The 22,739-nt window shown below is 38.4% G+C and overlaps 1 protein-coding gene across 3 annotated transcripts; it reads left to right on the forward strand.

The window, feature by feature from the left end:
- The first annotated feature begins 1,770 nt into the window (after window positions 1-1,770).
- On the forward strand, window positions 1,771-21,778 carry LOC136255875 (broad substrate specificity ATP-binding cassette transporter ABCG2-like). 3 transcript variants are annotated; one of them, XM_066048774.1, is made up of 17 exons: window positions 1,771-1,873; window positions 4,706-5,243; window positions 5,433-5,492; window positions 8,359-8,473; window positions 8,803-8,955; window positions 9,043-9,200; window positions 10,229-10,383; window positions 11,114-11,197; window positions 11,246-11,394; window positions 12,976-13,041; window positions 13,554-13,636; window positions 14,837-14,926; window positions 15,587-15,711; window positions 15,795-15,949; window positions 16,003-16,092; window positions 17,201-17,268; window positions 21,494-21,778. In XM_066048774.1, exons 2-17 carry the CDS (start codon window positions 4,714-4,716, stop codon window positions 21,648-21,650), a joined length of 2,238 nt encoding a protein of 745 aa, XP_065904846.1. In that variant the 5' UTR covers window positions 1,771-1,873; window positions 4,706-4,713; the 3' UTR covers window positions 21,651-21,778. The 3 variants fall into 3 exon arrangements, with proteins under 3 accessions (XP_065904846.1, XP_065904848.1, XP_065904847.1); XM_066048776.1 differs by having other exon boundaries at window positions 10,292-10,383; XM_066048775.1 differs by lacking the exon at window positions 1,771-1,873 and adding an exon at window positions 1,944-2,076.
- Window positions 21,779-22,739: the final 961 nt, after the last annotated feature.

Below are 22,739 nucleotides of genomic sequence, written 5' to 3' on the forward strand. Positions count from 1 at the left end.
AGTGATGTTCATCCATGGTTTATCTACGGATATATCAAGAAGGGCACTTGTTCTTACTAGTATGTGAGCTGTTTTGCTTATTTTGGCTTCAGAAAAGTCTGGGCTGGCTTTTCAAGTTGTAAATCAGTATATTGAATGTAGCTATACTACAAATAAAGCAAGTAGGAAGACACTGGTGACAGATTAAAACTTGACGAATTTTGTGCAATGTGAGGGGCAAATATTTCGGCAGACACTGCAAGGAGGCTATATATTCTGCATACATTATTAATTTTCGCATGTATGGAGTTATAACAGCTGGTGCAGTCAACTAATTCTAGATGTACAGTATTCAGTAGTGAGCTGATTTTCTGTTGCACAAATTTAAGGATGAGTCTGACTGCCATAGCCATGAATCAGGCTAAATTCCAAAACTCCAAGATCAACCAGATTTCAATTAAGCCTTACATGCATGTGAAATCATGCCCATATCCACCAGGCAAACATGATTTGGATCAAGATGTATATATGTGTGATTTCAGTGTATCTAGTCAGACGACTCAGACCTGAAATAGAACACTCATATTAATCACATGTACCACCTAAGAATCCTAGGTGTAACATTACACATGCTTCACTTCATACAAAACAGGTTAAATTTGTTCATCTATTTTCAAGTGATTATTATTCACCTTATTGTAATTGTACTGTATAATTTTATTGATTTGTCTGTATGTTTTTTTCATTTTCCTTTGAAGGTGTACAGTATAGGTAAACAAAAATAAAATTTTCTCTCCCATCTTATTCTAGGATTTCTATTGACTGAGAAAAAAGTTAATCATTTGTATAGCTACAGGCTCAAAATTGAGAAAATATAAAGGAAGTGAATTAATATATAGTTATAGTCAGTTTGCTTTTGGATATTTAATGTCTCCAACCACAACTAAAATTTGATGAATCCATGCATTTCATCGTTGGTCGTCTGAACATTCCAAAAGTGATAACTCCTTAACCAACCATATATTCTGTTTATTAGACTGAATCGGAAGTCATGCCTTTTCTTGTCACCACAACTTTCTAGTTAATTTCTCTGTGGACATTACGCACTGAAACTGAAGAAATTGAGTGATCTTCTATACCTTGTCAAGATCAGCAGAAACATTAATTATTGATATCCAATCAACTTCTGTATTTTGTAACAAAACTTGCCTTGGTCATGCAATAAATGAATTGAAGAAATCTGCTTGATTTATCAGGTAGGAGAATAATCACTGCATGAGACAGCTATTAATATTTTATTACTATCCTATTCCATTTTCCTGGAGGTTCTACTGATAAAATGCAATTCCAGTGGTGATAGCCAATTGCAAGCTGCAAGTTTTGATTCAGAATGCATTCCCACCCTGGATTCAACCCACTACTGAGATATCTGGCATTACTGAGTCCACTGCACTGTTAATAAATCATTGATGTTAACACAATATAGCCTCCTTGTGGTATCTGAATGTCACACACTGCACAAAATTCCTTTAGATTCTGCTTAGACTGAGTCGATTCAGTTTGTCACCATATACTTGTTTCCTCATGGATGGTTTCTGTTGTCAAGCAGTTGCTAAGCTTCCAATCAGATAAGATCAGCCCCTACTGAAAGTCTATGATTATTTCGTGCCACTGCTCGACATCGCTCACCATAGATTCTTTACACCCCCGGGGTAGGGAAAACCTGGGTGTAAACATAGAATCCGTTACTTGCATATACGTAGAGAGGTTTGCGAGGTTTTTGATTATTTATTATAATAATAATAATAGTGCCGCTCATCGAGTTTGCTACTTTCTAAATTTGATTGGATCGGATTGCTTGTACTGTATTAGCTACTGACCACAGTCACTGAAGGTATTGTGTGAAGTACTGTACAATATCATTAGTAGCTAGTTAGCTATATTTACAAGATTTTCATCACAGATTTTCTGATAGTTTAATAGCTATGAAGTTAACTCCGGTTCAATCACAATAGCTAGCTAGCTACTGATCATGACTCGTACTGAGTAGACTGCGTTTACATCCGTGGCGCCCGACCCTACACTAGTTGCACGAAAGTAAGTTTTCTTGGTGAGTTCGAGGCGAGGAGCAAGGTGCAAAGCCCGGCCGTTCCCGTTTTCCCCATTAATAGCTAATATTCCTTCTGTCGGCTATCTTAAAATTTTTACAAATCTCGTCTGGGTGGCACAAGCATTCTGAGACATTAGGCTAATGTTTCATGAAACCATTAGCTATTCATTATTCAGTACAACCAAGAGTACATAATATATATATATTATGAACTCTTGGTACAACTGACTGTTTTATTAGAGTTAACTGAAGAGTATCTCGATCTGTTAGCTATTGATCACCATCCTGCTTAAGAATTGAGTGGGTTAAAGCCACCAGTGACATTGAGGTGGATCTTCAGCCCATCTTTCCTGATGCCTAGCAAGGTAGCTTGCGGTTTCCATACAATCATTAAAGATGAAATAACAAGTAGCTACAAATAAAAATTTGAAATTTTCAACTAGAGTAGGGACCATAGCACATCGATAAAAGTACTGAAACAAGCTGGAGTAGTGCACGATATTAAATCACAGTACAACTATAAGAAGTGTTATATCCCTACCCGCGGTTATTATGGTATCTTGAGCACAGTAGGGATCACTTCTTATTGTTTTACTGTGATTTAATATTGTTCACTGCTCCAGCTTGTTTGTTTCAGTAATGTGCTATAGTCCCTACTCTAGTTGAAAATTCCAAAGTTTTCTGTTTGCTTGTTTGGTAACTTTTTTTTTGTAAATATTATTGATGAACCCACACATACCGCATCTGAAATAGCGCCGCGCGCCCAAGTTATATCAATTTAATTATCGTCTGAAAAGTGAAGTATCCATTATGCTTTGTTGTCAGCTATGTTCAACCCATTACACAGCATTTCGGATTTGCACCTGCAGTCCATGCATACAACAAGAAATGGTGCCGTGTGCCCCAGTCATATCATATTATTATCGTCTAGGCTTTGTTGTTGGCTGTGTTCAACCAGTTACACACCAGTACGAATCGAGAACTATTCGAAAAGCACCTCTCCAATCAAAACAGCCACTATGAAAATACAGACGATTTCCATTACGAAAGGAAGCTACTACGTGCTATCGCCAAATCGACACTTTCCACTGTCAGCAAAGGTGAATGGAACACAAAGGAAGACACTGGTAAGTCCATGAAGAATGCATTGTATGTACTGCAGTATGCCAAAATGCTGTGTCTATTCACGCCCGGCAGTCACGTGAAAAAAACTTTGGCAAAACTGAAAGGCCGGGGTAATCAAACGAAAACAAAACCCTGACCTGGATTCGAACCTGGGATGTCCAGTGTGTGAGCCCAGGATCGTAACCACTGTGCTATGTGGCTCCCAGCTACACACCTCCCTTGGTTTCTACCTTATATACGTCATTCAAGAAGAAACCTATATAAGAAGAATACCCAGTGAAGAAGAAACCGAAGCTGAACCTGACCCTAACCCTAATGCTAACCTGACATTTGTCTGTTAAGCATAATGATGATTTTCACTGTCTGTATGAAGGTAAGTTTTTGGGTGAGTTTGAGGCGAGCGTCCTGGCAAAGCTGGGCTAGCTCACCTCGAACTCACCCAAAAACTTACCTTCATACAACTAGTGTGTTTGATACTTGAGTTATGGGTGACACTGCCGGACAAATAGTGGGAAAAATTGCGTCTGGCTGCCGAACGAATAGATGCTGCGATGCCAAAAGGCACCTCTCGGGCCGAAGCAATGTTGAACAGTGAAAAATCAAGACCATAGCATTAGCTGTTATCGTGAGTTAGCTACACTTGTCTGAGGTATCAGTCAGTCAGTCAGGCAGTAGAAAATTCTGTTAAATAAATTATTTTTAAAATTTTGTAGCAACTTGTTGAAAGCATTTCGGGTTGATCTGAAAGCTTGTTTTGGCTTAGTTTTACCTAACCAATAGCTACTGCCTCATATAAGTAGTCAGGGAAAATTGAGGCTGGTTTTTGGGTGATGTTATTTCGCAGACCACACCCACTCCTTTGTGGTCCCTACTATACAGTACTATCATACTGTATGATAGTAAAAACTTGCATGATTTCATAATAATGACCAAACTTAGGCCGTGAGACATAGCAATGCAGGTTGGTGATATGGTGGTCTTATGTCATGTAGCACATGAAAGGTCCTCAATAGTAGCTGTAGCTTTTAGATAGCTAGTTGTACATGTTATAGTTGTTAACATTCATGCATTCACAAAAGGAATCTATGTAGCTACGTAGGTAATTACCTAAATGTCAGGAGTACAGGTAGCTAACCTTAATGTATTCCAATCTCACAACTTTGAGGTTTCTGTAAATGATGGAGTATGCATTTGTGGCGGTTAGATAAGTGCTAAGTAGAAGTTACTCATACTGTGGTTTGCAAATACCAGAGAAGTGCTTATCATAATAGTATGGCTGCATAGAAGGAAGTGTGAATGCATTCCCAGACTGTATTTCCTCAGGGTCAATTACAGATTATAAGTCCCAAGCATAAGAGCTTATAAGCTCCTAGCTGTATGGATATATAGCAGGCCCTAGGCAGGTTGGCTCTTCAACCTAATGGTAAGACCAGCTCTGCTAAAGATGGTATGTAAAGTCTGTCACTATATGTAATCTATTATTTCCTGTAGGCTTTGAGATGCCCATATCAGAGGGCCATAGTGCACTCCCTAATGAACCAACCACCAGTGAGGTTGGAGAATTTATAGTTAACATGTACACTAAAGAAAATTTTAAAGAATATTCAAATGGTGGCATTCAACTAGATCCGATTGGTCATCTGTTCCAAAGTCCTGATTCAATTATTGAAGGTGCTGCTGGTAAAAAAAGTGATGAAATTGCTTCACTTGCTAAACCTTTGGCATCAGCAGGAGAGTCTAAAAAGGAACACAGTACAATAATTGTTCAAATGACCACAAATGACAGTAACCCTCCTTCTACACCTAAATCTCCTCTGTCAAGACGTGGTACTGGTCTTTCTAGAATAAGGATAACTCTATTTCATAAAGATAGTGGTGTATCTGTACAAGAGAGTTGGAGGAAGAGAAATTCAACTGTACGACTGAAGAACTCTAAAAACTTTGTCTCCTTCCATAATATATACTACACAATACCACAGGGTTATTTCTGGCAGCGTAAACCACCTAAAGTTATCCTTAACAATGTCAGGTAATTCTGTATGTATCATATAATATAGGTATGTAGCTATCATTAAAGTATATCGTACTAAACTAGAGAAAAAGACACATGGTGAGATTGAAATTCTAGGATTGTGTGCCACATGTATAGTTTTCATATTCTCTAGAAAGTACTGTTGTCTTATGTAGTGCTTGTTATGTATGTATGCGTACACTCTAGTGGGATAATGAGATCTGGTGTTAATGCCATTATGGGACCATCTGGTAGTGGAAAATCCACGTGAGTATGTGTGTGTGTGTGTGTGTGCGTGTGCGTGTGTGTGTGTGTGTGTGTGTGTGTGTGTGTGTGTGTGTGTGTGTGTGTGTGTGTGTGCAATGGCGGATCCAGGATGGGGCATTTAACCGAGAACTGAGACAAATTTACCTGTGGAATAGAGCAGATTCTAGCTTAACAAGATCCTTCTTTTATGACTTTAGCAATGAATATCTGCATACCAATACAACCTACACTCCGATCAACCAGTTGTGGACTGACTTTAAATTTGCTTGTCACTTCTGTCTGGACACTTTGGTTCATGGTAAGTTATCTTCAAACAAGACATCAACTGACCATGGATCACCACCTACATCAAAAGACTTTGTAGACGAAATAAGTGAGCTTATACTCAGTATTGCTGATCATGCTCACCTACCGCCTGGCAATATTATAAGACTCTTAAAAACCAAGCTCAAAAAGAATGCTGTCAAGCCTATAATGACTACTTTTCGAAGGTCATTGACTCCAGTTCCACAGCTAATTAAAAAAAAAATTATGGTCATATATCAAAAGACAAAAATTGGATCACGTTGGAATACCCCCACTGTCACATAATGGTCACACCATCTCTGATTCCACCCACAAAGCTAATATTCTCAATGATTACTTTAGCTCAGTGTTTGCCACCGAAGACACCCAGTCTACTCTCACACCAGATGAAAGCCCTTATCCTTTTATGCAGCCTATTTCCATTACTTATACTGACGTCTCCCAGCTCCTAACAACTTTGGATGTTCATAAAGCACCAGGACCAGACAAAATTCCATCACAGTTATTTCAATTAGCCTCTCAAGAAATTGCTCCTCTGATTTTCAATTCGTCACTTCATCAAGGAGAACTTCCCATGGACTGGAAACGTGCTAATATTGTACCTGTATTCAAAAAAGGAGACAAAACACTTGCATCCAATTACAGACCAATATTGCTAACCAGTATCAGTTGCAAGATCATGGAGTGCCTAATTCTTACTCATATCTCTTCTCCCATGTAGAATCAATAAATATTCTCTGTGACCAACAACATGACTTCTGACCTAGAAGGTGTTGCGAATCACAACTTATTACTACTGTAAATAACATTTCTAAATCTCTTGACTCTGGCTTCAAATTGGTATCATCTTTCTAGATCTATCTAAGGAATTTGATAAAGTCCCCCATCACTGTTTATGTAACAAATTATCCTACTATGGTATTAGAGAGGAACTACTAACATGAATACAAAACTTCCTCATCAGTATGCATGCAACAAGTAATTCTTGCTGGTTCAACCAGTGAGTCACATGCAGTTAACTCTGGCATCCCCCAAGGAACAATTTTAGCCCCTCTAATATTTTTATGTTATATTAATGACCTACCATTATCAATCAATGCCAACATTGGCCTGTAAGCTGATGATACCATACTTTACACCATTATTCACTCTACATCTGGCTGTTTATCACTTCAAAACGATCTCAACTCCTTATCACAATGGGGCACTAGATCTAGTATGTTTTTAATCCTGATAAAAGTATATTCATGAGAATCACCCGTAAACACAATCCAATCACCTACAACTGCACCATTAATGACATCTCTATCAAAGAAGTTTCATCTACTAATTATTTAGGAGTTACAATCACCAATGATTTGTCGTGGTCCACACACTTTACTAACATCACATCCAAGGCTCTATCAGTCAAAGCATTCCTACAGAGAAATCTTAAGTCCCCTCAAATCAGAAGAGACATTGAACAAGTACAGAGGCAATCTGCTAGATTCTGATTTCTCGCGTTTCAGCAGCGCAACCAACATGCTCATTCACCTTAACATTCCCAGTTTAGAACACTGCAGACAAGTATCCAGTATCACCATCCTTTACAATTGTTCATAATCTCATTGATATATTTCCTGTTGATTTAGTTCCTGTCACTTTTAACACCAGAGGACATGACCAAAGATTTCATCATATCTATGCAAGGACCGATCAGTACAGTAATTCATTCTTCCCTAGATCAATTAGACTGTGGAATTCACTCCCACCTGACCTAATCCAACAACAATCATTACAAATTTTTAAGTACCAACTGAAATTATTATTACTTTCCCCTACCAATCAGTAATCCCATAATCAATCATATTGTAAAACATTTTGTATGTATGTTTCACATGTGCGTTAATCCTCAAACTGAGGCTGCACAGTTTTTGGAAAATAAAAATAAAAAACAAATTTGGGGCAAATGCCCCCACTGACCCTTGTGGAGGAGCCAGCCATACTTCTAGTAAATACTAAGGCCAAGATCAGTTTATGAAACTCATGAAAATATGCATATTTTAATAGTAATCATTACAAATTCATTTGAACCAAAGCGAACCAAAGTCAAATTTAGCTTCAAATTGTCAACCAGCACTATCGTGCGTACTAAGCGCCTCTAAAATAATTATCGTATTACTGTTATTAAGACATTCAGAGCCTTTTAAACAGCTTTTTAGACTTCACAACCATCTGCAAAGGCCAAAATGACAAAGATCAACAGTGAGACACTACTAAGAGGTGATTATTTGCTGCTTCAAAAATGCAGCAATAAACAAGAGAATCTGCTCTCCCCAACCACCTACCAACTTAGCCTGTTTGTGCTCCTCCCCTTGCCAGCTCCTGGATCCGCCCCTGGTGTGTGTGTGTGTATATACAGTATGTGTAATCCACTATATGCATGCATATATGAAAAGTATGGTTGCAAAAGGCTAATATAGCTCTGCAGCTAGTATTACATTAAGGCAATAATGCATGCAGGGTCTAATTAAACAATTGACATTACTTACTATTTTTCACTCTCAACATTTGTACACAGCTTGTTGGATATTCTGGCAGACAGGAAAGATAGAAGGTGGGTCACTGGACATGTACTCATTAATGGTGAAAAACAACCACACAATTTCAAATGTGCCTGTGGATATGTTGTCCAGGTATGTAAGAGATCTTGTTATGATTCCAGATGTGGAGGCTAGGGGCATTTTGCTGAGGGATTGTTTCCAAATGTAATCATGATAATTATGAATGTCAGATACTTCGTTTATATGATATTACTACATTAGTATACAACTATTTTATAATTTACTATATGCAGTGGTTATCGTACAATGTATTATGTACAATTTTTAAGTGACGTATTGTTGTTTGGCTACCTGTAAAATTGTTCTTCTTTAGGTTTAATTTTGTTCATCTGCAAAGAACACAAACCTTAATTATAATTGTATTGTACATAAATACATGTAAGTTACAAATTCTATTCCAGGATGACATCTTAACTGGTACACTAACTGTGAAGGAGAATGTCTATTTGTCTGCCTTATTAAGGCTACCACCTGAAATGGACAAAGATGAGAAATTGGAGAAGGTTGATGAAGTGATTGAAGAGTTGGGAATATCTCACGTTGCTGACACACTGGTATGTCATGTACTCTAAGTCATTATATATCAAGGGACCTAGTGTTTGCTATTGTGCACTCATTAACAATATTTTGTTGGTCCGTAGATTGGTACGGCATTTACTCGTGGCATATCTGGAGGACAAAGAAAACGTACAAGTATTGCAAGGGAGTTGGTGGTCTCTCCTGGTGTTCTTTTCCTTGATGAACCAACTACAGGACTGGACAGCACAACTGCTGAATCAGTGATACAGATTCTTCACAAGTATATAAGCATTGAGTAAATGTGGTACTGCAGTCTAAATAATGTGCAGTATCTATTGTGTACTTTATCCATGTAAAACTGTAAGCGGGTGCAGTCTTGGGTAAAATCATCAAAAGGTGGTGGCTAAGAAATGACTGCAATGTTGTTAATGCTAAACAATCAATACACATAATAATGCACAGTCATTAATAAAATAATGCTTGGCATTGCAGCCATTTGTTGGCTATCACCTTTGATTTTGCATTTTTTCTCCTAGACTTTTGAAGATCACATTCCTTTGGCTGCTTGCAATTCTATATATTCTGAAGCTGGCTACAAGCTGGTTTTGGCCCAATTTCTTATTAACTAATACTATGTAAGCCACAAGTTAGCTAGTGGTATATGTTTTAATCGCATTATAAATTGCAAATTTTTGGAATTTCTAATAGAATACACATAGAATGTTCTAGATTTTGTGTTGGTATGCGTAGATTTAAATTTCATTTATAAGATAGAAAGCTGAATAACAATGGTAGCAGTTAGTGGTTAAGGATTTTGGAGTTAGGTGTGATAGGTCTCTGGTTTGGTTCAAACCATGTGGACATAACCTTTTTCAATGTTGTTGTGGACTTTTACGCATTGGTGATTGTTCTATTTGAGTAATTCAATCCTGTGAGGTTGGCTTTCTCCTTGTAACGCTGCAGCTGGTACTGTGATTTCTTGTAAACAGCAAACGTTTTAAGCTATGACAGCTAATTAACTATACATAGGCTGATTTTTAAGTGATTTTTACAAGCAGTATATCCTGTATATTGGTGTTTATAATGTGAATTATCCATAACTTTAATGTTCATCAGATTTGCACCAGATGTAATACATGAACTTGCCATAATTATACATCCTTATTCTATGCTAAATTTCAAGGCAATCAAGATATTTTGCTTTGTATAAAGATTTTGGAAAGTTTGTGAAAGGTAGCTCCGAAATTCAGTTGAACTTGGCCCAAAGACATACTTCTCTACATGTATCTATGTTTCTATTTCTTTTAGTTTAAGCAAAAAAGGTCGTGTCATCATCATGTCAATCCATCAACCTCGATACTCCATCTTTAGATTGTGCGATCACCTAATGCTGTTGTCCAGGGGTGTGGTGGTCTACACTGGTGTTGGTAGGGCTGCGCTACCTTATTTTGCTAATACCCTTGGTGAGTGGTGTGGGAAGTGTGTATGTGTGTGTGTGTGTAGTGTGACAGCTACAATTTCTCACTGGTTTGTGAAGACCCATTTTACTGCTTGACTGGTTTTGCATTGATTTCATTTCTTTATAGTCTAAACAGTAAATACCCCATACCAGCCATAAACTGGCTTTGAGATTTACAATTTCTCTTTAAACAGATTCAGTGATGATTATGGAAAACAGAAGTTACAATAGTTTTGTTTACTGATTTTACTTCAATCACCAAATGTGTTTCATGAGCTATGATAGTTAACCTATGCACAGACTGATTTTCAAGCTATTCTCATAAGCAGTTCACTTCCGTAGGTATGATGATAAAATATTGGTCTTTAATAATCATTCATAAACTTTGTGAATATTTATTAGTGTTTTACATCAAAATTATATTATGTGAATTTGTCTTTGTGCATCCTCAATTTTCCAAGCAATTTAGCTAGCTGTACATTTACATTAATATCTGAACTCCTGAATCGAAGAAAAAATGAGGATGCTTTTATTAGGGGTCACAAATGCTTTGCTTAAATTTGGTATGTGGGTATGTACCAGAAGTAGAGGGCAACTATGACACAAAAGTAATGTGCTTTTGAGAGGGAATCATGGAACTGTTTTCTTTCTGTGTGGTGCACTAGCTTTCTTGGCTGCACGATGTGTCTTGATATGTACATGCAGTATTCATGTTGTGTGGTCAATCATGCCAGGTGTGGAGTGTGATGAATTTGAAAATCCAGCTGACTTCTTCCTGGACAATCTGAATGAAACTGAGAATGCCTCAGATCGTGAAAGTAAGCTAACACAATCATAACAACAATGTACTGGTCCATTGTATGTAGCTGGTGATACTGGTCACCCATTGGGTAACAAGTGGTATGATAGTGAAGACTATCAGATATTAACTGACAAACTTAAACGTCTTTTGAACAAGGCCATAGACCAACCTGATGGGATAGCACCCAAGTATGCTACTAATCCTTTAACACAAGTGAGTCAGTGTTCATTGTCAATTGGGTGATTGTATGAATAGTGGATCCATTTTAAAATTTGTGTGTGTGTGTGTGTGTGTGTGTGTGTGTGTGTGTGTGTGTGTGTGTGTGTGTGTGTGTGTGTGTGTGTGTGTGTGTGTGTGTGTGTGTGTGTGTGTGTGTGTGTGTGTGTGTGTGTGTGTGTGTGTGTGTGTGTGTGTGTGTGTGTGTGTGTGTGTGTGTGTGTGTGTGTGTGTGTGTGTGTGTGTGTGTGTGTGTGTGTGTGTGTGTGTGTGTGTGTGTGTGTGTGTGTGTGTGTGTGTGTGTGTGTGTGTGTGTGTGTGTGTGTGTGTGTGTGTGTGTGTGTGTGTGTGTGTGTGTGTGTGTGTGTGTGTGTGTGTGTGTGTGTGTGTGTGTGTGTGTGTGTGTGTGTGTGTGTGTGTGTGTGTGTGTGTGTGTGTGTGTGTGTGTGTGTGTGTGTGTGTGTGTGTGTGTGTGTGTGTGTGTGTGTGTGTGTGTGTGTGTGTGTGTGTGTGTGTGTGTGTGTGTGTGTGTGTGTGTGTGTGTGTGTGTGTGTGTGTGTGTGTGTGTGTGTGTGTGTGTGTGTGTGTGTGTGTGTGTGTGTGTGTGTGTGTGTGTGTGTGTGTGTGTGTGTGTGTGTGTGTGTGTGTGTGTGTGTGTGTGTGTGTGTGTGTGTGTGTGTGTGTGTGTGTGTGTGTGTGTGTGTGTGTGTGTGTGTGTGTGTGTGTGTGTGTGTGTGTGTGTGTGTGTGTGTGTGTGTGTGTGTGTGTGTGTGTGTGTGTGTGTGTGTGTGTGTGTGTGTGTGTGTGTGTGTGTGTGTGTGTGTGTGTGTGTGTGTGTGTGTGTGTGTGTGTGTGTGTGTGTGTGTGTGTGTGTGTGTGTGTGTGTGTGTGTGTGTGTGTGTGTGTGTGTGTGTGTGTGTGTGTGTGTGTGTGTGTGTGTGTGTGTGTGTGTGTGTGTGTGTGTGTGTGTGTGTGTGTGTGTGTGTGTGTGTGTGTGTGTGTGTGTGTGTGTGTGTGTGTGTGTGTGTGTGTGTGTGTGTGTGTGTGTGTGTGTGTGTGTGTGTGTGTGTGTGTGTGTGTGTGTGTGTGTGTGTGTGTGTGTGTGTGTGTGTGTGTGTGTGTGTGTGTGTGTGTGTGTGTGTGTGTGTGTGTGTGTGTGTGTGTGTGTGTGTGTGTGTGTGTGTGTGTGTGTGTGTGTGTGTGTGTGTGTGTGTGTGTGTGTGTGTGTGTGTGTGTGTGTGTGTGTGTGTGTGTGTGTGTGTGTGTGTGTGTGTGTGTGTGTGTGTGTGTGTGTGTGTGTGTGTGTGTGTGTGTGTGTGTGTGTGTGTGTGTGTGTGTGTGTGTGTGTGTGTGTGTGTGTGTGTGTGTGTGTGTGTGTGTGTGTGTGTGTGTGTGTGTGTGTGTGTGTGTGTGTGTGTGTGTGTGTGTGTGTGGGTGGGTGTGTGAGTGTGTGTGGCATATTTGTGGTGTGAGTTAGAGGATATTTAACATAATAAACCTTGCCTGCTTAGACTACATATACTGTATTGTAAGTATGAGCTTATTTTGTACTTTAATTATGAGACTGTTATCAAACAGACCTACTATTTATTTGGTCGTGGGATGAAGAAATTACTAAGGGATCCCACTGCTGGAGTAGCTGTGGTAAGTAAATATATTATAATTGCTCTTACTAACATGTATGGACTGTGTTGCTATTCATATGCAACCTACATTTAGAGTAACAAATTTAAAAACTAAACAGATGGAAGAAGTTATAACATTATTATTCAGAAAAACTATTTAGCTAAAAGATGCTATCTTGTAGTACAAATAAAATGTAAAAATCATGTAAGCCCCAAAAGTGGCTTTAATTGAGGCTGCAAATGTCTGTACAAAAACAAAAATCCATGCCAAAACAGCCAAGGTGTGAAAAAGGGTGCAGCCCTTAAAAATCCAGGGTCTGAGATCAAAGGTGGCACCCATGAAATAGTTGTAATGTTTTTGATGTAAATGATGATCGCTCTGTGTCATCATTAGCATTAGCATCATTGTAACTATTTCATGGCTGCCACTTTAATTTGATTTCACAGCTTTCTAACCCTGGCTTTTAGAAGGCTGCACCCTTTTTGCAGTTCAGTTATTTTAGCAAGAAATGCTACATACATTTACAATAGTGGCTGCAAAATATTGTACTGGGGGTGTTTGCTGGAATTATATTCTACCAACTGGGTGATGGAGAAAATGCCTTACTTGACAGGTAAGTATAATTGTACATGTATTGTCTGAATGTTGTGTCAGGATGTGTCATGTACCACATGGAGTGAAACTATAGTGGAAGGAGCTAATTGGTTTACAAAATTTTAATATTGGTGTGCTTCCCACAACTATAATTATAGCTGATCTAATGTGGTTGCATTTCTCTTGTGATTGTCATTCCAGCAAAACTAGTGGTTCTGAGATACGCATATGGTTCAATAATAGTTTCATGTGGTCAGAACATTTATTTCTGTCCAATAGAGATTAGGAGACAATAATCTGACTTCAAGTTTGAAGCACATAATTGTGACTGTCTCTGGGAAAACCGGTCTTATCGTCCATTTAAAAGTATTGAGAAATGTCGGTTTTAAATATTCAGAGTGTTGTAGCTGGCCAATGGTGGTACAGTAGCTACGCATACCAAATTTTCACGTTTTACAACAGTTTCTTACCTTCTTGATCATCCACTGGAGTAGTCAACAGCTAAGTTTCTCGCCATTTTAGATAGTTTTTAAACCGAGGTTGTCTGTATCAGGCGAGCTCCAGAAGGGTGGGAGGTGGGGGCCCTGGAAGGGGGGCATGATGGTTTTCAAAATTGAAAAGAAATGTGTTGGGATGAATGAGGCCAAATTATGGGCCATGCAGGGCTCAGAACTGGCTAAAATGAAAGGAAATTTACAGCACAAGTCATTGTCCAACACCACGGAGCTGTACAGCCACACACAGCCATCTCCTCGTTGGCCAGGGCTCCATCAAGACCCCAGACCACTCGTACGGCTCGCCACTGTGCTTTAAAAAAAGCAGCCAGTAAAAGCAGACTACTTCACTCTGGTCGACTGTGGCAGTGAAACTTGATAGTGCATTCGTTAAGCTTTGTGCTTGTGTGAAAAAATCAAACTTCCTATCTTGGGCAATAAGAACGATTTTTGTAGATCCAGTCACAATTATGGTTCAACTTAGTCAAGTACAGCAAGCCCCCATTCCTGAGGGTATTACTATGATGGTAGGCTAGTTTCAAGTCAATCTTTTCTCTATCAAACGTAATGATGAGACCACTTAACTGAGTATACTAAAGTAGTTTGGTATTAGGATGTCTACACTAAAATATGCAAGTTTCACAGTGCCATATTTCATTATTATACTGTATGTAGTGTAGTGTAGTGTAGTGTTCAGCTCAAGTGCCACATTATTCTTTATACAGATCTGGAGCAATATTCTTTTGCATGCTATGCAATCTGTTTACAGTGGCTACCAGTTTGGGATTGTTCGTCAATGAGAGAGCATTGTTCATGTGAGTGGTGTTTATATACATACCAAAATGAATGTTGAATAACATGTGTTAGCTATATGTTTCCTAGTAATTTTACCTACAGTTACAGTGGTCGATCCAAAGGAAGTGCACCGAGGGCACGTGCACCTCTCCCCATGCACACGCACACAAAACAAACACTATACAAGATTGAGGTAATTCTATTAGACAGTCAGTCAAATACTCTAATAGAACAGTCAACACTAATAACATTTGCCGAGTTTAAAAAATTCTAATATGCAGTACCATTCCACGGGAACATTTAGTCTGCTAGGAAATGAAATGCACATGGTTTTTTTGTATGCCATTCTACACTGTGACTATTTACTTTAGGCTTGTAACTGAACTCATGATTGTCACTGGTCTACAACTCGTCATCAGTGCAAATCACTTAGAAAGTATAAGAGTAATTATTTTCTGAATATTTTATAAAATACCTTTAACTTCTGGGGGGCTGTGCACACCAGCCACCCTGCTCTGTATACCTACTACCTTGGTGCACCCATCAATGTTAAATGCCAGCTACTCTAATAGAACAATCATTTTTAAGTCAGGGACTATGTATATATCTCAGCTTTGTCATTTGTGTTACAGTACTTGTATAAATACCCAGTTGATGGTGTTGTATGTGTTTTTTAACAGTCATGAAAACTCAAGTGGTTTCTATCGTGTGTCATCGTACTTCTTTTCAAAATTCTTTGGTGATTTAATTCCTCTCAGGTTACTACCAGTTCCTTTCTTTTCTGCTATAGCATACTGGATGATTGGTAAGACGTTGTTGTAGTTATTATAAAACTTGTAGTTTACCATTTTAGCTGTGGATATCTTTACATTGTTCTGCTTGTTTCAGGGTTACAAGCTGAAGTAGAAAAGTTCTTCTTATTCATGTTGGGAATATTTGCTCAAAACATGGCAGCGGCTGGTTTGGTGTATTCAATTTCAGCTGCTGTAGGCACATTCCCTGTTGCTCAAATCATCTACATTGTACTGCTAGTGTTTGCCATGGTACAGCATATATTATCCCATCATGTGTTTTATTGTGTGTGTCCATTTTGTAGATCTTTGGTGGGTTCTTTGTAAGCTTAAACACAGTACCTAGCTGGGTGACTTGGCTGCAGTGGTTTAGTTATTTCAAATACACCTATGCTGTAAGTATTATATATTGTGCTTTGGTTACTGTAATGTGTTGTATAAGGATGGATGGCCCCTCAGTAGTGTATTTGCGGGCTAGTAGTTCCTGACTCTTATCTGAATTCATAATGTTAACTGGTTATAACAATGATTGTCCCATCATCTACATACGTACTATGTGTAGATGATGGGACACTGTGCAATGACACTATGTAATGGATGTTATTATTATTATTATTATTATTATCAACTTTGTCAAAAGACCGGGTTGTACAAAAGGACAAGCCTGTAGGCGTACTTCCCACACATACACACCAGAAATTACAAAAACAATGACATAAGCAAATGCACCTGAAAAAGAAAATAACTTCTATAAGAACAAAATAAATACCAACAAAACAAGAACATTAGCTAAGTATAGAGAAGATTCAAAAAAGAAAACGACGGAGGGCTAAACGGAACAAGGGTGGCTGTTTAATTCGCAGGATGGTATGGCATATGGTATTCCACAGAAATGGGCTGTTCACAAAGAAAGAGTAACGAAAAGAATTAATAGACGATGTCACAGGCCGGATAGATAGAGGGTGACACCTTGTGGGAGCTTGGGACAACTGAAAATGTTCACTAAATGGTAAGGAATTCCTGTGGTGGAGGCTATCATGAATGCAACAAATAGTAAAGTAGGTGTGACGCTGTTGAATGGTAGGCCACTTTAATGCTTGGATGCATTTGTCAGAAGACTTACTCCAACTGTGAGATGAAGGAATCCACCTGCTATTGGAAGCCCAACTGGCAGCTCTACGCTGAACAGATTCCAGAGCATTGATGTGACAATTATGGTAGTATAATTTACGGTATTATGTGCATGAATAAGAAACTCAGGTCTTTGCAATTTTTGGCTTATAAAATTATACTCTTAACAGAACAGTTAAAATTTTAAATAGATCATAACACAGCATAATAATATGTCTACATAAGTGGGTTTATTATTGCTATTTTGAATGTACGTATAAGTATAATGGATGATTTTGGGTATTGCTCAAAAGCATAATGCTTAATATGAGTCTCATGTCTACACCGTGTTCTTATGTTACACTGTTACATCACTGTATTCATTTGTTACAGATTTTACTGGAGAATGAGCTAGAGAATACTGAATTTACTTACTGTGGACGGTATAATGGAACTGTCTGGTATGTTGCCATGCTTAAAATACAACACTAAACTAGAAGCCCTTAACTTATGTCATCAGAGATGCATTCGATTTATCATTATCTTTGTAGTTAATGTGGCCAGAGCATTTGGGTTTATTATATAAGAGCCTTTTTCAAAAAAGATTTTGTGACATTATCATATTTCTGACTTATTAATTGTTGGCAATAAAAATTATTAATGGCAGTACTATAAAAACAGGCTATGGAATACATGCAATAAACAAAACTCCTGGATTCCTATTGTACTGTATAGCTAGAGAGTTTGGTGGGGGAAAGTTTGGTGAATTTGGCAGGTGAGCGGTGTTTCACCAAACTAGAATCCACACAATTGTTTGTCCAAATATAAATCTGCGTTAGCTACTAACAAATTCACCAAAAATTTTCTTGCCAAAATCCAATTGCGACAAATTCACCAAAGGTTCCTCCCGCCAAACTTCCGCCTACAGGCACTAATGCTGTGGAAGTGTATTCAGCTACCGCAACCAGGGGCGTAGCCAGAACCCGGGCCACCCAGGCCCAGGCCCGGGCATCAATAATTCGAGATACTCTAATAGAGCAGTCAGATCGAGATAAATCGGTTTCAGTATTCAGAGAAGCAGTGTAGCAAGCTACGTATGTGGTTATAAATAAGGAGGTGAAGTTGGTGGAGGGGAGAAGATCAAGGGTAGGCAGGAAGGGGGGAGGGGGGAGGATCGGACGAATCCCCCCTTTCAGAGGCAGAATCTTTTACAACTAAAAATCACATCAAATCTTACAGCCCTGGAGCTGTCCGGTAGCTACTTGCACACCAGCGCTCCTCTGTACTACTCTTGAAGGTCGCATTGCATTAATGCTGAGCAAATCATCGAATCTATTGCGTCACAGGATCAGTAGCGCATGTGATGCATGGTGGAAATGGCGAAAGAGTGTTGATTGGTTGAGGCAGACAGCAGCTGCGATAACTCAGGTGAGCACAAACTGTGAATAGTTGATGTATATTTATCTGATGAATGGTTTGTTTAGGCCATACCTACTGGATCTTATGTTGCGCGGGCAAAACCTCAGAAAATTTGGGTAGGTAGGTCGATTTGATAATGATAATAATAATTAGTACATAATAGAAAATTAAAGTATTATGAACCATACAAAAAGAGCAGCAACTACAAAAAACGTTACTGAAACATATAGGGTGTTCTGCAGCACCATAATGTATTGCTGTACAATGAATCAAACCTCTTGAATATAAGAACTATTTCGTTAAGAGTATCTTCACCATTAAAGCTCAACCTTTTGAAGGGTTTAATCCCTAGAGGAGCCTGGTTATCCCAATAGCTGATTTTCACTAGCACATACGATATTGACCATCTTGGCACACGTGATCCTATATCACGTGATTATCATTATCATTTCAGGTCATGAAAAAAGACAGTCGGTCGGGCCCATGCAACATAAAATCCAATAGGTATGGCCTTATTTGTCACATGTTGCGGGCACGTGATGTCTCGAATACATTGGAGTACAAGCCAAGTCTAAAGTTACTGACCAACAGGAGGGCCGACCGAGAATAATGTATACCCGGAAGGAAGTATTGCCAACTAAGCGACTCGGAGTGTGGAGGGTTCCCGTGTGCTAGAAAATAAAATAAAATTTGAAGTTGGCTGTCACGGTCTAGAAGTGAAGATTAAGTTAGTATTAGCTAGCTACAATAGGTTTATAGTTTCTGTAAGCTGCATAAACAGCAGTGTGTAGGTTTTAGCTAGCTAGATGCACAAACAGCACCTTTTAATGTTGCTGCCTAAGGGCACGTTTTGTGTATGCATCATTTTCGTTCAGACGTGGTCTAGGGGGAAGCACCCAGGACCTCCTCCAAGAACTGTAACAAAATATTTGGTCCGGGTGCATAAATAGTCCGGCCGGACCACATATGTTAGACATAAATGGTCCGGCCGGACCAACTATATAGGACAACAAAAATGGTCCTATACCCAAGCAAAACTAGTCCGGGTTGTAAATGTCAATTCTAAAGCTTAGCCAGCTAACTTAATTTGATTGTAATTTTATACATTCAATTGTAAATGTAAGTTGTAAGTATACTTTTTCTGGCTGTGGGCACCAGTTGCTCACAGACCATTAATGCAGGCCTTGCCTGCATTAAAAAGCAGTTAAAATAAAGCTAAACCACGTACTCTTTACTGCTAGTTGTGATTAGCTATACTGATTGACAAAATGATCACCTAACTACTACCAACTTAGTCAAAGTCTGGGGACAGTTCGTCTCAGCATTGAGTTAGCGAATGCGGCAGGGGCGTAGCGAGGGGGTTTCAGGAAACCCCTTTGGATTTTACACACTACTTGAAACATTAAGAAATTGATACATAAAAATCCTTACATAGCTCACTACACACTGCTCTAATACTGTGACTGCTTTATTAGAGTCTCGATCTTGGTACACTAAAAATTTTTAGAGGGGATCAAGAGCCCCCCCGGCGGCTGTATCCGCTTCGCCGTATGCCGGCATACATTTTCAGGAACTATGTTGTGAGCAAGGGTTTAATATTTACGTTGTAGCTAGCATCAACCATATTGCTTCAGATTATCAATGGCGGATCCAGGATGGGGCATTTGGGGCAAATGCCCCCCTTCAAGAAATTGCATACAAGATCGAGATACTCTAATAGAGCAGTCAATTACTCTAATAAAGCAGTCACAATGTTCATGAGGCAGTGTAGCTTACCTATGAAGCTATATATAGGATTTTATTTTACATAACAGACGTAATATATTATTGTGATCTTTTTTTTTTTTGGTCTTCAACTGGTTTTCAGCAAGTTTTTTTGGTCTTCAACTGTTTTTCAGAAAGGTGCCCCCCCTCTTTCCAAACTCTGGATCCGCCCCTGATTATGTATAACTTACGCTGCAAAATTCACGCCAGCATAACTTAGCGGGTTCGTACATGACAAACTGGAGGCGGACCGTTTATATGTTCAGCCCGGCATATCAAAACTTGTGTAAGATATTCCGAAGGGGGTTACGCCCGTTTCGTATAAAATAACACTGTCCTCTAAACAAGCCGCCATAACTTCCGCGTACTTTGGTTGACGGACACGACGTTTGGTTTATCAAATTCCTTGATGAAAGGCGATTCGATTCATGTGTAAGTTCTTTGTTTAGTAATGAGGGGGGAGCTAAAAAGGAGCCTTGTACCGCAAACTTTACGTGTTCAGAATGCCCGTAAAAACACGTGTTTTTAAACATTTCTATAACCTAACCTGTTTAACAATTTGTACGGTCGGAATCTTATTAAGCATCCTTCGCTGCGTAGAATGATACCAAATTTAGCGAATTTGGTTGAGGATAACAACTTGTAAATTGGGATTTTCCCGGTGAGATAATTAAATTTTCCAATAGGTTAATGTATGGAGCGCGTATTATGTCATCATCAGCAGTAAATAACTGTCGCTATGGCGACATTTTCCCATTTGTACGGTCGGAATTGGATAGAGATATTCAAGGGCTTTCTTTTATTGTATGGTGTACTGTAGAAATTTTGTGAGTTAAAGGTTGTAAATTAGTGTTTTTGCATGTAGTGTAAAATACATGTATTTTGTATTGGACAAAAAATGACAAGGAATGATGAGATTTTATGATCAGCCTGTTTTACCAAGTTGAGGTTTCAAAAAGGATATTAAACAGATTTTAGATTTATTTAATGCATAATTCTTAATTTTTAAAGGTTTAACCCAGTATTTGAAAACTTTTAATGTTGACCACCTGATAAAGCTTGATTTGACAAATCCCATACATATGTTTTGATATGGACCATTTATGCACTGGCATGGGAGGTCCAGGGGGACCAAGTATGTAAACATAAGCGGTCCGGCCGTTTGCCCGGACCATTGGTGCGTTGACAGAACATTCACTTGACTTTCTTTTGGTCTTTAGCTTACAGCTAGGCCCTGCATGGCATCACCAAAAGTCTGGCTATGCCCCTGACCGTAACAAGACAGTTACAGTATGTTGTCTAGTATTGTAGTTCACTGAATAGTCATCATCCTGTCTGCAGGCTACTCTTTGTATTAATGTGTAATAGTACATAGTTTAGACTTCCATAAAACAAGCTGTATTTGTGTGTATGTGAAACAGCAATCTCTAGGATTGTGAACTTAATTCCATTGAATTGTGTATATACTGTATAATTAATTTTGCTGAATTGTGTCTATTTTAGTCTATTTACAACAGTTGAAGAAGGTAATGATTATCTGGAGAATCTTAATTTTCGTCAGTACAACATATACTGGAACTTTTTGGGACTTGGGCTACTAGCACTAGCCTTGTTCATCCTCACCTATATATTTTTACTTCGTATAAAGAAGACAACATAGTGAAAAGATCATGTCTATGTTACTGTATTCCATATAATGCACCTTTATTCTTCTTCAAGTTCATGCATATTATATGACTGTGAACAAGCATATGTACTTGTTATCTATGTATAGTTTTATATGAAAAAAATGGCTATTTATAGTACATACTGTACTTCCCAATGTTTTATATAACATGCATGCGAATGTTTAAATGTTGCTGTTCCCCTGCCTGACTGGAAATGCTGATCCTCTCTTGGTACAAGAAACCCAAAATACTACTGTAATTTGCTTTTTTTTTGTTGTAAAATAATTTTGTATGCAAAATTTGTACGAAAATTTCTTGCATGAAAATTTTTATACAAGATCGAACTACTCTAATAGAGCAGTCATTTACGTAAATCATACGAAAATATTTTTACACAAAAAATTTTATCACGAAATCTTTTGCACGAAAATAAGCGAACTACGGTATTCTAAATACACTGTTACATGAGAAAATTGGTCAATTAAAGTATTATAGACAATTTCATTTTTATAAGGTGTTTGACCACACTCACCACAGCTTACAAACGTTTCTTTGCAACATGCCAAAAAAGTCTGACACTATTGTCATGCATGCATGGGTGCTTCAATAATTTGAGGGTTTAAGTGATTTTCTTTTTCTGCTGACAAGGAAGCCAATCTACTCCAGCTAGCACTGTAAAACTGGACAACTAACATACAGTAGCCAGCTGCAGATACTGAGCAGATCATAACTGCTAGTCACGCAATTAACTGAATTGAATGAAAATTTTCTGTTATTTTTGTGCTTACACTTATACATCTGAATCTTACTAAGGGTACAAATTGTTGAGGTGTAAATACTAGATTGCTAAACCAGTTACATGTATTGGTTCAGCTTCACAGCTTTAATCATAATTATGCTCTACTTGAAACTATAATAGATTACTCTGTTTATTATTGCACAGTATACTTGAGGATTTGTGCATAGGAGGAGAGGGTGTAATTTCACCATTACTTGGTGGCTGGCTATTATTATATTCAGATTTATATCAATATACACTGAGGTATAGTTACATATATACATTTAATTTGCAATATACAAAG

The sequence above is a fragment of the Dysidea avara genome, chromosome 5 (genome assembly GCF_963678975.1).
Source record: "Dysidea avara chromosome 5, odDysAvar1.4, whole genome shotgun sequence".
Lineage (NCBI taxonomy): Eukaryota > Metazoa > Porifera > Demospongiae > Dictyoceratida > Dysideidae > Dysidea > Dysidea avara.

Bases quoted from the DNA above. Each gene is read 5' to 3' on its own strand.
- LOC136255875 (XM_066048774.1), top strand. From the start codon at position 4,714: ATGCCCATATCAGAGGGCCATAGTGCACTCCCTAATGAACCAACCACC. The intron at 8,474-8,802 runs GTATGTAAGAGA...ATTCTATTCCAG, and splicing joins CCTGTGGATATGTTGTCCAG to GATGACATCTTAACTGGTAC. The intron at 9,201-10,228 runs GTATATAAGCAT...TATTTCTTTTAG, and splicing joins GTGATACAGATTCTTCACAA to TTTAAGCAAAAAAGGTCGTG.